Here is a 14,730-nt window from a genome sequence, read left to right as displayed (position 1 = left end):
TTTTTTTTTTTTTTTTTTGTATTTTTGCTAGAAACAGGGTTTCACCATGTTGCCCAGGCTAGTCGTGAACTCCTGGGCTCAAGTGACCCACCTGCCTTGGCTTCCCACAGTGGTGGGATGACAGGCGTGAGCCCCGTGCCCGGCCTGGTGCAGGACCTTGCCTGACGTCAACAGGCAGCACTGGCACTTTCCACACTGTGCAGGCCTGTGAGACCCAGAGCCCTGGGCTGTAACCTTGACCGTCCCCTGCAGGTTCCCCCACTGTCCAGCCTGGAAAGTAGGTAGGATGTACCAAGGGAAGACAATAAAATAAAATGTAGTCCTGCGCTTTGGTTTCATCACAAATTTTACTTTATATTTATTTATAAAAGCAAGTTCAAAGAAAAAGCGTAAGCCTTTTTAGCAGCTTTTTATCTGATAATCTGTTTTTTCTTTATTTTTCAAAGGGTCTGACCTGTGATCCATCCAAAGAGCTGTTAAAGTAGAACACTAGATGTTTATGTTTGCTCTTTCAACCAAGCCAGTGTAAACACCGAGCTGTTTTTTTAAAACCATTTTTCTGCCTGATAATTTCTAGACTAGGAAAACGATGACGGACCAAGCTGAACATGGAACAAAGGAGAGACGTGTTGGTGACAAGGACCTGCCGGCGCTGGCGCCCTTTACTGCAGAGATGAGTGATTGGGGTGTGTGCTTGTGAGGGGCAAGGAGAAGAGCAGCTCTGAGACTCTTGTCTGGAAAACGGGGACTTTGAGGAGTGGGCTCTCATGCAGAAGGAAGAACAGTCGGGGGACGTGTGGCCTGTGGCAGGTGGCTGCCGTCTCCACCTTGACTGGAGACTCGGTGTTTTAGGTTAGATACTTTAAGAAGACTTTTAGATTCTGGGTGGTTTTTTCCAGGTAGTCTTTGTAGATGTGGACATTTTCTAATCCAGTCTCTAATATTTGAGTGTGATCTCTAAAGCCGCAGAATCAGTTGATGCCCTGTCATTTTCCTCTCAGAAGCTGCATTCGTTCTCCTGACCCTCTTTAACAAAGCACAGACAGGTTGAGTGCAGAGCTCACACCTGTCATCCTAACACTTTTGGGAAGCTGAAGTGGGCAGATCACATGAGCTCAGGAGTTCGAGACCAGCCTGGACAACATGGCGAAACCCTGTCTCTATACAAAAAAAAAACAAAAATACAAAAATTAGCCAGGTGTGGTGGTGGGTGCCTGTGGTCCCAGCTACCTGGGAGGCTGACGTGGAAGGATTGCTTGAGCTCAGGAGGTGGAGGTTACAGTGAGCTGAGATTGTGCCACTGTACTCCAACCTAGGTGACAGAGCCAGACCCTGTCTCAAAAAAAAAAAAAAAACGCACACAGATTATTAAAGGAATGCCCCTGTGTGCGTCTTACCCATGGTCACACTGAAGAGCTGCTCCCTGTCTGTAGTCTGATTTAGCCTTTACACAGCCGTGCTGACGCCTGACCTAGGTGAGGATGTGTCCACAGCTGTTGAGAGCTGTTTGCATCTAACTGAAACTTTCCCCACTTTGAATACAGTAGATGAAATTCAGACCCCTAAAGCAAGAAAGATGGAGTTTTTCAATCCGGTGCTAAATGAAAATCAGAAGTTAGCAGTTAAAAGGATTCTGAGTGGCGACTGCCGTCCCCTCCCGTATATTCTCTTTGGACCTCCTGGGACTGGAAAGACAGTGACAATAATAGAGGCTGTTTTACAGGTAAGGACAGCGGCACCGCGGGTGCTGTGGCTCTGTGCTGCTGTTCACGTGTCGTCCGTGTCTTCAGGAAGTGTGGGTTTAGATTGTAGAATCGGACAGCTGGAAAGAGCTTGAGAAATACCAGTTATTTCGGCCGGGCGCGGTGGCTCAAGCCTGTAATCCCAGCACTTTGGGAGGCCAAGACGGGCGGATCACAAGGTCAGGAGATCGAGACCATCCTGGCTAACACGGCGAAACCCCGTCTCTACTAAAAACACAATTCAAAAAAACTAGCCGGGCAAGGTGGCGGGCGCCTGTAGTCCCAGCTACTCGGGAGGCTGAGGCAGGAGAATGGCGTGAACCCGGGAGGCGGAGCTTGCAGTGAGCCGAGATCTGGCCACTGTACTCCAGCCTGGGCGACAGAGCCAGACTCCGTCTCAAAAAAAAAAAAAAAAAAAAAAAAATACCAGTTATTTCATAATGTTAAGTCTGTTTATGTGGATATGTGGGGATTTAAAAGCTTATTTCATAGGTTTAGAAGGAAACTCATTTTTAGCCTAGTAAACTGTTTTATCTGAATCATGAAATTTTGCCGCAGAAGTAACTCTTGGAGTAGCTACAGCCACCATTCTGCAGAAGTTTTAGATATCTTCATTTGTAATTGAAGTTAAGTTTGTGAAAGTATTGTGTACAGATGCTTCTTGACTTTTGATGGAGTTACCACCTAATAAACCCATCGTAATGGGATTTGGGAAAAGCCTGTTTCAGGCTCATCAAGGCATGATCCGTTGTAAGTTGAGGAGCAGACTGACTGGGGATGGCCTTCACACCATCATACAGTCAAAAAAGCGTTAAGTCAAACCATTGTAAGTTGAAGACCGTCTACATTTAGCGTCATTCCGGATTCAAATTAGCAAACAGGTATTGAGTGCACAGTTGTACAACATGCCGGATGTGTGCAGATGAATCTGACTCCGTTTCTGCCCTGGAAGGTGGTTTAGAATCTTAGAGAGTGTGGAGAACCTTCCCACCTTACCCACGCCTTGGCAGCAGTATTATGAGGCAGAGTCGTGGCCCAGGTCTCAGCGTGTTGGGGGCTGGCATCTGAGCCCAACAGCTGAGTTCCTGCACCAAATGTTCATGTTGAACTTAGGCTCCTGGTTTCCACCTTGCATGTGGATGTTGAGCCTTGGTCTCTTGTGTGTCTTTGATGAAGGTACACTTTGCCTTGCCGGACAGTCGGATTTTAGTCTGTGCGCCCTCCAACAGCGCCGCTGACCTCGTGTGTCTGCGGCTGCACGAGAGCAAGGTGCTACGGCCAGCCACCATGGTCCGGGTGAACGCCACCTGCAGGTTTGAGGAGGTGAGCCCTTGTGAGCAGTGGAAGGGCACCAGAACCCCTCCGTGGAACATAGGAAATGCCAAGTGAGCAGGGGAGGGCAGGGATAGGAGGGTGGGCAGAGAGGTGCCACAGAAAGCCGTGTTTGAGAAATGGCTCTGAAGTGGGACCTTCCTCACCACTAAATAGTGGAGCTTGATTGCTGAATATTTCATCACATTCTCACTCTGTGTGAGTTATCAGACCTATTGTGGGCATTCGTAGCATTGTTAAATTATCACATTCCTCTTTTATTTAATCCCCAAATGTCTCGTTACTTTATAAGTTTTGTTTTGTTGGTTTGGTTTTAAGTATCCCTTTAGGGAAATTTTAAGTTGCTGGTTTGGTTATAAAGTATTGCTTTTATTTGTTTGTTTGTTTGTTTGAGACGGAGTTTTTGCTCTTGTTGCCCAGGCTGGAGTGCAATGGTGTGATCTCGGCTAACTGCAACCTCTGCCTCCTGGGTTCAAGCCATTCTCCTGTCTCAGCCTCCTAAGTACCTAGGATTACAGGTGTGGGCCACCACATCCAGCTAATTTTGTATTTTTGGTAGAGACAGGGTTTCACCATGTTGGTCAGGCTGGTCATGAACTCCTGACCTCAAGTGATCCACCCACCTCTGCCTCCCAAAGTGCTGGGATTATAGGCTTCAGCCACTGTGCCCGGCCTGAAATATTGTGTTTAAAAAAGACATTGAAGGCCGGGCGCAGTGGCTCAAGCCTGTAATCCCAGCACTTTGGGAGGCCGAGGTGGGTGGATCACAAGGTCAGGAGATCGAGACCATCCTGGCTAACATGGTGAAACCCCGTCTCTACTAAAAATACAAAAAACTAGCCAGGCGTGGTGGCGGGCGCCTGTAGTCCCAGCTACTAGGAGGCTGAGGCAGGAGAATGGCGTGAACCCGGGAGGCGGAGCTTGCAGTGAGCCGAGATCGCGCCACTGCACCCCAGCCTGGGCGACACGGCGAGACTCCGTCTCAAAAAAAAAAAAAAAAAAAGACATTGAAAATAGCTGGGTGTGGTGGCATGCGCCTGTAATCCCAGCTACTGGGGAGGCTGAAGCAGGAGAATCGCTTGAACCCGGGAGGCGGAGGCTGCAGTGAGCTGAGATCGCACCCCTGGGCGACAGAGCAAGAGCAAGACTCCGTCTCTAAATATACAAACAAATAAACTGAATAGAAAATGTACAGAGTTGTTTTGGGAAAGGATCTGCAGAATTATGTGTTATATGTGACTCTAGAGTTGATAAAACATGGACTGAATTGATAAGGAAGTATGAAGTATTCTGAGGAAAAAACCTTAAATCATGACTTAGACATAACTAAGAAGTGGCACCAGGGCAAGGTTCCCTTTTGGAATTCTTTTTGCCCTGGTGATTCCGTCCAGTTTATAGAAGTGCTTAATAATTGGAGGAGTAAACTCTATGCCTCCTTGCCCCCAGATAGTTATCGATGCCGTCAAACCGTATTGCAGAGACGGAGAAGACATCTGGAAAGCCTCACGCTTCCGGATAATCATCACCACTTGCAGCAGCTCAGGGTTGTTTTACCAAATAGGAGTGAGGTGAGCCCTGGGCGTGGAGTGCGGCGCGGGACCTCCCAGAGCAGAGGTCGGTGTCCTCTCCTAGCTTCTGTCTGAGGGGCGGATGACCCAGAGACTCAGTGCTCAGGGAGGGAGGCAGGGCTGTGGGCGAGAAAGGCTGGTTGGGGAGGGCCGTGCTTGAATGGAGCCGGGGAGGCCGAGACCCCAAGGACTCGAAGGAGCCAGCAGTGGGATGGGCAGGCAGATGGACTGGCCCGTGTAGAGGCCCCACAGTTGGAGAATGCTGAGGTCTCCCCAAAGGAGACTGGAACCAGAGACTCGTGAGCAGGAACGTCCTGCACGAGGTGGTGAAGGGGAGGCCTGGAGCCTGGGCCTGGTGGGCCGTGGAGGGGCCTTTGGACTGACCACTGGTGAGCTGGGAAGCCAGTGAAGGGCTTCTGAGCAGGAGACTGAGTCGCTTGGAGTGGGCGTGGGGAGGCAGGCTGCCTAGGAAACTGCTGGGCTCTGTAAGGTCAGACCCTTGGGGGCCATTTGTGCCCCTGGTGCTGGGGGCTCTGCAGGGGAGGCAGGCAGAGGAGATGGAGTGCAGGGTGCTGGCTGTCATAGGAGGGCCTCCCCTAGGGGCTGGGAGGAAGAGCTTCGAGCCCAGGGAGGCTGAGTGAGGACCAAGGCACTCTCAGACCCCGGTGCAGGGAGGTGGGGTTGGGGAGGCAGCAGGCAGCTCCCTCTCAGTGAGTAGAGCCAGACAGTGTCAGGGGCACAGGCTGAGGGTGAGAGAGGGAGAACCTAGGGGCTCGGAGGGAAGCCCCACCCTCCCTGACGGCCTGGAGACAGGTCGCCCTGGACAGTGTCCAGCGTCACGGTGGTCGTGAGGGTGACCATAGGAGGTGGTCTGTCAGCTCCACACGGAGCAAAGGCACAGCCGGCCACGCCTGTCACAACGTGTGATGAATGGTTTCATCGGCGTGTTTTAGTCTCTCACATACACAGCGTCCTTTCATCATGAGATTAGTAAAACATGATTGATGAGACACTTTACAATTTTTTTGGTTGAAGTCTTCAAAATCCACGATGAATTTTACACTCAGAGCGTGTCAGGTTTCAGACTAGCCACTGTGCGGTGCCCGAGAGCCATGTATGGCTACTGGATTGGACAGCATAGACCTGAACAAGAGAGGGATTTTTTTTAATGTGTGTTGATGAGTCAAAGGTCAAGAGCTGAAGAGCCTGGCCTCACTGGGGTGCAGAGGGCTCTGTGGGGGCGGGGCGGGCACAGCATGGACCCTGTACCCTGGAGCTGATGTCCAGGTAGTGGGAGGAGGTGACCGGCTGGGGCAGGCCGCTCTCTCAGAGACGCTCTGTGCAGAAGCGGGGAGGGTGTTGCAGCCCAGCTGCAGAGGTCCCACAGGGTTACCTGGCCACTGGGGGCGGCTGGAGCGGGGAGGGACACTTCAAAGGGTAAAGAAGTAGCAACGTCATCTAGCAAAAGTGACATTAAATAACTGCAATTAATACAGAATTCAAACCTAAATGCTTACATTCTAGGAAAGATACATAATGTTAATTTTTTTCAACAGCAGTGGGGACATGAGATGGGGAAATGGCAGTGTGCTGGTTGCTGCATCTTTCACTGGGAGGGTGCACGGTGTCACTTGTGAAATCCGTGTCTTGAGACCTGAAGTGAAAGGTGTCAGCTGGCCATGAGTGGATGCAGGACGTGCAGGACGTGTGGGGCCCAGCACTGCTGTGAGCAGTAGCCCACCCCGGCACAGCTCTGACCACAGGGTCTCACCCCACAGTGGGACACCTGAGGCTCAGAGGTGATGAATTTGCCTAACATCTGGGGTTGGAGAGGGGAGATCCTGGACTCAGCAGTGAGAAGGGTGAACCTGGGCTTGGCAGTGAGAAGGGTGTGGGCCCACAGTGCCTCCTGTTGAGTGTTGGCATGGCTCCGGACACTCCCTGCCCCATACCTGCTTCCTCGGGCGTCAGGACCTGTTTCTGCCCCAACAGCATTTCCCCACTGAGGTCTCCTGACCACAGAGTAGAAGCTGCTGGGATGGGCGAGCCAGTGAACTCGGGGCGCCTGTTCCTCAGCTTGTGGCCCCAGGTGGGGCAGCCCCTCTGCACTCCAGAAACAGATCATGAGCCGAACGAGCTCCTGCTCTTCGCTCAGTCCCACAGCCTGCCCATGCAAGAGCTCTGCAACTTCTCCTGTGGGGGCTGAGCCACGGACTGGGCAGTAGCATCTGACGACTCCTTCCTGCAAAATCCCCACCCCCTCCGTCAGCAACGCTGTGGCCTCTCTGCCCCTGCACCTCCCTTGCCACACCTGGGCACATGGAGAAGGGAGAGCCGGACAGGCGCCCGCCAAGAGGGGCTGCTCTGTAACTGGGAACCTCACTGAGTTTGCAGCAGGGGCCAGAATTGTGGGGAGCCATTCTAGAGACCCCATTTTCTTAATAGTGCACAGATTGAGAAGTGGCTCCCAGGGCCTCAGCCTATTGGCATGGCAGGCCGGGCAGTGCCCAGCTGAGAATAGCTCACAAGGATGAGTCAAGAGGAAATGAGCGGATGGCAGGAGAGGCCACCATCTGTGGCTGCCTGCCCGGCCAGGCTTGTTCTCAGCACTTCACGGCGGCCAGCTCGGCTCTCACCCTAGCCGCCTCCTGAGGGACACGCGGGAGGTGGAGGCTCAGAGAGGGGAGATCAGGACTCAAACCTGGGCATTTTGATAATCACAGGAGTGAGATGCAGGTGGAGAGCAGGCCAGGAGCCTGCGGCACTTCTCCTGTGAGCTGCCCCCAGGAAGCGCTCGTGTGTTGCCCCTCGCCCCCACTCCTTCTTCCCTCCACATCTCTAGAAATACAGACACTGCGTGCAGAGCACCGGGTGCTGATGTGGCTTAGCCAGCATATCCTGATGCCTGTGGCCTGTCCTTCCTCCAGCCGGGTGACACCCAGACCCCAGCTCCTACACACCCCTGGGCAACCCCGCTTGGCCCCATGGGTGCTGAGCGTGGCTTTGCCAGTGTGTCAGAGGCATCAATTGCTAAAACAATTTGGCAGAAATTACCATTTAGAACATCTTTGCTCTAGAGTTGGACACTTCACTCACGTGTTTGTGGACGAGGCCGGGCAGGCAAGTGAGCCGGAATGCCTCATTCCTCTGGGGCTGATGTCAGACGTCAGTGGCCAGGTAAGTCCCGACTACTGTGTGTGTGGCTTCCTCCTCACCCTGTTCTCCTGTAGGGATGGGGGCTGCGGTCCTCCCGGGAACAGTCACAGCCGTATGGGGTCAGGTGGAAGTGCCAAGGACCCTGAGGTGCTGGGGGCCATGGGTCTCTATTGTACTTTATTCCTCTTGGACAAGAAGTGAATGTCTTGACTCACTTCTAAAACAGAGGTTAGGAGCCATTCTAGGTATTGGGGATGCAGCAGTAAAGTCAGGAATGTGGTCCTTGCTGTGGGTGAGCCAGCCGCACAGTGTCTAGAGGGGTGAACAGGGCCGGTGCTCCTGCATCTGACCCACCTGTGCCTCTGGCTGCCCCGGCCTCCAGCTCTGTGCATCCTCTGTTGTCCGCTCCCACCTGTTTCCTCCCTGGGTGCTTCTGATGGTGGCGTGGGCGTCACCTTGAACTCCCCTGTTTCCCTCCCTGTGGCTCATCGAGGCAAGCTCATCCAGCATCCAGCGCTGGACGTTTCAGGCTCCTCCTTGGCGCCCATCCTAGATGCCTGTCCCAGTCACCAGGCATGGGGTGGAGCATGAAGGTGGCGCTGAGGGAGGGAGCAGGGATTGGTCCAGGCGGAGCAGTGGCGTCGGGCGGCCTCACCAGGTCAAGGCAACCATGGGCAAGAGGCCAGGGGCAGGTGGGATGACGGCCAGGGCCGGCTACACAGAAGCTTCCAGAAGATAGATGGCATCCTTGGGGCTCTTACCACTTTGAGAGATTCGCAGGAGAGAAAGCCAGGCTGCAGAAGCCAGGCAGGTGGCAGGACTTCGGGGAGAAGCGGGGAGAGATGGCTCCAAGCCCTGTCGGCATCCCCTGGTCTCCCAGCCCCTCCCGTCATCACCTGCAGCCAGAGCGAGTGTGGGCTGGCCTTGCACGCGGCCCCACCCCCACCTGAGCCCATGGGCGTGGCAACGGCCCCTTGGCCCCTCCCTGCATGGGCTGAGATGGGCCTCCCTGCGTGGGCTGAGACCGGCCTCCCTGCGTGGGCTGAGACCGGCCTCCATGTGCAGATTGTGCTGGCAGGAGACCCCATGCAGCTCGGCCCAGTCATTAAGTCCAGACTCGCCATGGCCTATGGTCTGAACGTGTCCTTGTTGGAACGGCTGATGTCTCGACCGGCGTACCAGAGGGACGAAAATGCTTTCGGTGCTTGTGGCGCACATAACCCCCTGTTGGTGAGTCACAGACTCCAGCGTGTTCCGGTCCCAGTTAAGCAGACACAGGCTCCGGGGCAGTTGAGCAGCTCGCCCCTCTGTCCACCCGAGTGATCTCTGTCCGTGGGCAGAGTGCAGGAGAGCACCCACCACAGCGCCTCCCCTGTCAGCAGAAACTACAGCTTGGTGCTAATGGCTGAGACTCTGGGGTCAGATACAGTAAAAAGTTAAAATCTGTGTTACTCTGTGAACATAAGAAAAGCAGGAAGTCACTTTTGTGACTTAAAAAGCCTGCCCTAGAGTGACTGCAGGCAGTGTCTCCTCAGTGGTCTCCGACCCCAAGGTCCCACTGAAGTGCAGGTTCTGGGCTCTCAGCCAACCTTGTACCAAATTCTGAGGGATGGGCTTTGGGATTTGCATCTTTGGAGCCCCCAGCACACTGAGCTTGGGCCTCCAGGGCCCATCATTAAACAGTGAACCAAGTAGCCTCAGTTTTTAAGCCCCTGTAGCCCACAGAAGAAGAGTCTCCATCTGATTCCCATTGCCAGTATTAACATCAATAGAAAATGACGGGCAGTTACTGTGGGCGGACTTTCAGGGAAAAGGACTGGACCCCATTCCTGGTTGTCAAGGGTGTAGGGCAGATGGGGGTCTTCAGGCCAAGGAAGGTCTCATGAGGGACCACTCGCAAGACAGGCACCGGCTATGCCAGGGGCCATGAAACTGCCCCCAGGAAGATGGCCAGCTGCAACCAGCTGCTGGGCCTAAAGGGTGCCTGAGAGCTCTGCTGCCCCTGAGAGGTTCGCCTCATTCTCCAGTGCCGCTGCACCCCTCCACGCGCTAGCTACTTTGCTGGAGGTGTGGGTGCAGGTGACGTGTCTGCAGCAGGGGAGACCAGCATGCTGCTGTCACCACCGTCCCCACCACACAGCCTTCAGGGCAGGTGCATGTGGCACACAGCCACAGGTACAGACAGACCCTGCCACACAGGAGGTGAAGGCCTTGTCCTGTGCAGGGCCTGGGCAGTGTCCTGCACCCTCCAACCAGAGTGGCTGCCACAGTGACCCCAGGGGGCGGCATGCTTCCTTTCTTTTCCCCAGCAGCTGCCCGGCTCCAGCTAAGGCAGAGGTGCCATGACTCTAGATCGCATTTGGAGTTTGGAGTAGCACGTTGGAGGGTGGACACATTCTAGTTAGGCTTGACAGAGTCGGGAGGAGTCATGGGGCCAATAATGGCGCGCTCGTGCCAGTATCACCTGGCGAGTAACTGACAGCACCACAGGAACTCAGGTTTTCACCAACACGGGCTTTGTTACTCATCCCAAGGAGGGAGAGCCCTGGGCGTGTTCTCCCCAGCAGTGTCTTCCCGAGGGACAGTCAGTGACAGGAGAGCAGAGGGTGCAGCGTTGCATGCAGAGGACGGCTCCCCATGGCACAGACGCAGCAAGTCCTCATGCCAACACGTGGGTCATGTGTGATGAGCAGTGTCGAGACTGAGCATTACTCTGACTGGTTCAACTCTAGTCCCTGGAGACCTTCCCTGGCTGCCTACACCAGCACCAGGGGAAGAGTGCCTGCCCTGAGTGAGCTTCCCGGGCAAGTTGGAGGCAGACAGTAAACGTGTCCCATGTACTGGTGACATCACAGTCACCCTCGGCCGCATCAGTAAAGTCACAGCCAGGGCTGGCCATGCCCCCACAGTCACAGTGTCTATACTCTCCTGGCCCAGGGGCCCAGGAGCTCTTCCTTCCCTGTGGCCAGCGGAGGCAGGGCTGCGTGGGCCAGCAAGACACTGTTTGCAGGGTGAAGCTCTCAGCACACGAGGGAAGCGTCCATCTGCCCTGCTCCCCGCTGCCGGGTTCCAGGTGGCAGGAACCCTTTGAGAGGCCCCTCAGCCCCACCCAGACCCAGGAGAGGAAAAGAGGGTGGCTGTCACACCCTTTTCTTCCTGATGTTCTCATTTTTCTATTCAGATGGACCCTTGGCTTCACCATCATCCAAGGGCTTGGTCTGGGGGCAGGTGACACACAGGGGCACAGGGGCAGAGTCGGGCTTGGAAGTCAGGCGGGCCTCACGTTTGCCGTGCAGAGCCGCTTTTCCTTTGACAGAAACTGTGCCAGGTGCCACCTTCCCCTTGTGACCCATCACCCTCTCCTTGTAGGTCACAAAGCTGGTGAAGAACTACCGGTCCCACGAGGCCCTGCTGACCCTGCCCTCACGGCTGTTCTACCACAGGGAACTCGAGGTCTGTGCGGACCCTACAGTGGTGACCTCTTTGCTGGGCTGGGAGAAGTTGCCTAAGAAAGGCTTCCCGCTCATCTTCCATGGTGTGCGGGTGAGTTGTGTCTTGAACCCGGAGGGGACCATGTCGGGTAAGGACAGTGTGGCAGGAGGTCCTTGCTCCCAGGTGATGTGGCGGGGCAGATGCTCCGCTGGTCACTGGAGAGTGAAAAGCCATCAGGGGCTTGTGTCCCCCAAGATGGATGCCGACTTCTCCTGCCAGATGAGTTGTGCCTGGTACCAAGGGGACGACATGGGCACCACTCTCAGGTGGTCACAGCAGATAAGCACTGGGCTCCAAGAGAAGCAAAGCTACCCAGTGAGCTCTGGGGGGCCTGGGGAAGCTTGCAGGGCTGTGTGACGGGATACCCTGGGGCCGCAGGAAGCTCCCGGAGGCCGCCTCCGCCTCCCTCCTGGTGCTTCCCTCGAGGGTTGGAGCTGTCAGGAGAGAGCCGGGCAGGGAAGGCAGCAGCCGCAAGCCCGAGCCCTGTGCCTGGGGCCTGAGGAGTGACGGGCCACCACCCCCTCTCTGAGGCCTCATGGAGGGACAGAGTTAGATGCTGAGTGGCCAAGCAAAATTACAAGCATTCACTAAAATGAGATAGTTTGTATTAGGAATTTAGTTAGAAGCAGAAATCAAGTTTTGCATTAACCCCCTCCCCCAGAGGAAGGGGCATTCATGGTATCTGCAGTGAGGGCTGCACCCGGGCCACAGGGGGACCCTGGTGCAGGTGCCCCTTCCATGCCACGGGCCCTGGAGGACAGGGGTCCAGGCTACACCACTCGGCTGCCTCGGGGCCTCTGCATTCCATGCCCCACCCAGCCATGGCCCCCAGTTGCTCTTCGTAAGTTCCTGAGGGAGAAAATCTGTCTGTGACCTGTCCAAAGCAGTGGGGTGGGACGTGTGTGTGGTGGCTGTGGGGTGCTCACATCTGGAAGGGAGGGAGTCCTGAGGGGCTCTGCAGTGAGTCGGACACCTCAAGACATGGTGCTCTCTGAGGCAGGTCCCTCCCCAGCAGTGGTCTCCCGCCATCTGTCCTCCTAGCTCTGCCCATCCTCAGAAGCTTTCCTGGGTATCAGGAAAACACACTAGTGGCCAGGCACAGGGGCTCGCCTGTAACCCCAGCATTTCGGGAGGCTGAGCCAGGAGGATTGCTTGAGCCTAGGAGTTCAAGATTAGCCTGGGCAACATAGTGAAACTGCCATCTCTTTAAAAAAAAAAAAAAAAAATTTTTTTTTTAATTAGCTGCGCATGGTGGCATGTGCCTTTGGTCTCAGCTACTTGGGAGGCTGACGCAGGAGGATCGCTTGAGCCCAGGAGATTGAGGCTGCAGTGAGCTATGATTGCATCACGGTACCCCAGCCCAGGGGACAGAGTGAGACCCTGACTCTTAAAAACTATGTAACTAAATAAAAATAAATGCATGGAGACTGTCACTCAGCAGCTCTGTGTCCTGACCTAGGATCTGTCACCGGGTAGGCCATGGTGGAGAAGAGGAGTGAAGCCTCTCGTTCTCATTGTGCTTCTCATCAAATTATCCTTGGGTTTCTAGTTGTTCTTGTCTTACGAATTTTAACTGCTGTGTTTCATGCATACAATTTATCATTGCTTTATCTTCCTCCTTATGTAATACTCTTCCATACCGTCCTGTGTGTGAGTGTTAAATTTCACCTCGTAATATTAACATTGCCGTTTTTTTATTTTTACATGGTATGTCTTTGCCCTCTGTTTTCATTTTTTATTGTATTTCTTAGGAGCAGCTAGGTTTTTATATTTAATCCATTTTGGGAGTCAGTTTGCTTTTAGAGACATAAATCAGTCCAGTCTATAGTGATTTCACATTATTTCTTCTTTACCTTTCCTAGTTATTTATTTTATTTCCTGATTCTTTCTAGTTGGTTGGTTGCTATTCATTGAACTGTTTCTCAGTTTAGAAGTTTCTGCTATAAGTTTCCATCCCATTAATCTTTTAAGTTTCTTCAGTCATTTATTATTTACAATAAATGAGTAAGTTACATGGTTTAACAACAACAACAAAATTAATTCTTACTGCTTTATCTGGTGGTCACTTTTTTGGGTTTTGTTTTGTGGGGGTTTTTTTGGTTTTGTTTTGTTTTGGTTTTGGTTTTTTTTTTTTTTTTGGTTTTATTTTTGAGACAGAGTTTTGCTCTTTCACCCCAGCTGGAGTGCGGTGGTGCAATCTCGGTTCACTGCAGCCTCCGCCTTCCATGTTCAAGCAATTCTCATGCCTCAGCCTCCCAAGTAACTGGGACTACAGGTGCCTGCCACCACATCCAGCTAATTTTTGTATTTTTACTGCTTTATCTGGCAGTCACTTTTTGGGTTTTTTGTTTGTTCATTTAGTTTTGTTTTGAGACAGGGTTTCATTCTGTCGCCCTGACTGGAGTGCAGTGGCGCAATCTTGGCTCACTGCAACCTCTGCCTCCCAGGTTCAACCAATTCTCACGCCTCAGACTCCCAAGTATCTGGGACTACAGGTGCCGGCCACCACATCCGGCTAATTTTTATAATTTTAGTAGAGGGGGTTTCAGCATGTTGGCCTGGCTGGTCTCAAACTCCTGACCTCAAGTGATCTGCACGCCTTGGCCTCCCAAAGTGCTGGGATTACAGGCGTGAGCCACCGCGCCCAGCCTGGTGGTCACTTTTTTAAATTGTAGGGCTGGACGTGGCTCACATCTATAACCTCTGCACTTTGGGAGGCCAAGGCAGGCAGATTGCTTGAGCCCAGGAGTTCAAGAACAGCCTGGACAACATAGCAAGACCCTATCTCTACAAAAGATACAGAAACTATCTGGGCATGGTGGTGCACACTTGTAGTCCCAGCTACTCAGGAGGCTGAGGTTTCAGTGAACTGTGATCATGCCCTGGCACTTTAGTCTGAGCGACGGAGTGAAACCCTGTCTCATTCATTCATTCATAAAAAAATGTATACATAATATAAAATTTGTCATGTTAAAAACTTTTTTTTTTTTTTTTTTTGAGGCAGTCATCTCACTCTGTCACCCAGGCTGGAGTATAGTGGCATGATCTCAGCTGACTGCAACCTCTGCATCCCAGGTTCAAGCAATTCTCATGCCTCAGCCTCCCGAGCAGCTGGGACTACAGGCGTGCCCCACGATGCCCAGCTAATTTTTGTGTTTTTAGTAGAGACGGAGTTTCACCATATTAACCAGGCTGGTCTCGAACTCTTGACCTCAAAAGATCTGTCCACCTCGGCCTCCCAGAGTGCTGGGATTACAGGCATGAGCCATCACCCCCAGCCTCCATTTTTAAGTGTAAAGTTTAATAGTGTTAAGTATATTCACATTGTTTTGCAGCCTGCAGAACTTTTATTTTTTTGAAACGGAGTCTCGCTCTGCTGCCCAGGCTGGAGTGCAGTGGCCGGATCTCAGCTCACTGCAAGCTCTGCCTCCCGGGTTCAC

At 53.2% G+C, this 14,730-nt stretch overlaps 1 protein-coding gene across 1 annotated transcript in view; it reads left to right on the top strand.

Moving 5' to 3' along the window:
• Nucleotides 1-14,730, top strand: part of MOV10L1 (Mov10 RISC complex RNA helicase like 1) — a 78,013-nt gene that overhangs the window by 57,322 nt on the left and 5,961 nt on the right. Inside the window, exons 13-19 of the mRNA XM_011985608.1 lie at nt 578-686; nt 1,545-1,723; nt 2,919-3,065; nt 4,521-4,642; nt 7,720-7,819; nt 8,864-9,028; nt 11,168-11,341. Of these exons, the coding sequence (XP_011840998.1) occupies nt 578-686; nt 1,545-1,723; nt 2,919-3,065; nt 4,521-4,642; nt 7,720-7,819; nt 8,864-9,028; nt 11,168-11,341 (996 nt within the window). The remainder of the gene's footprint in view (nt 1-577; nt 687-1,544; nt 1,724-2,918; nt 3,066-4,520; nt 4,643-7,719; nt 7,820-8,863; nt 9,029-11,167; nt 11,342-14,730) is intronic.

Source organism: Mandrillus leucophaeus, unplaced genomic scaffold (assembly GCF_000951045.1).
Source record: "Mandrillus leucophaeus isolate KB7577 unplaced genomic scaffold, Mleu.le_1.0 Scaffold288, whole genome shotgun sequence".
Lineage (NCBI taxonomy): Eukaryota > Metazoa > Chordata > Mammalia > Primates > Cercopithecidae > Mandrillus > Mandrillus leucophaeus.
This window is presented reverse-complemented; position numbering and strand designations above follow the sequence as displayed.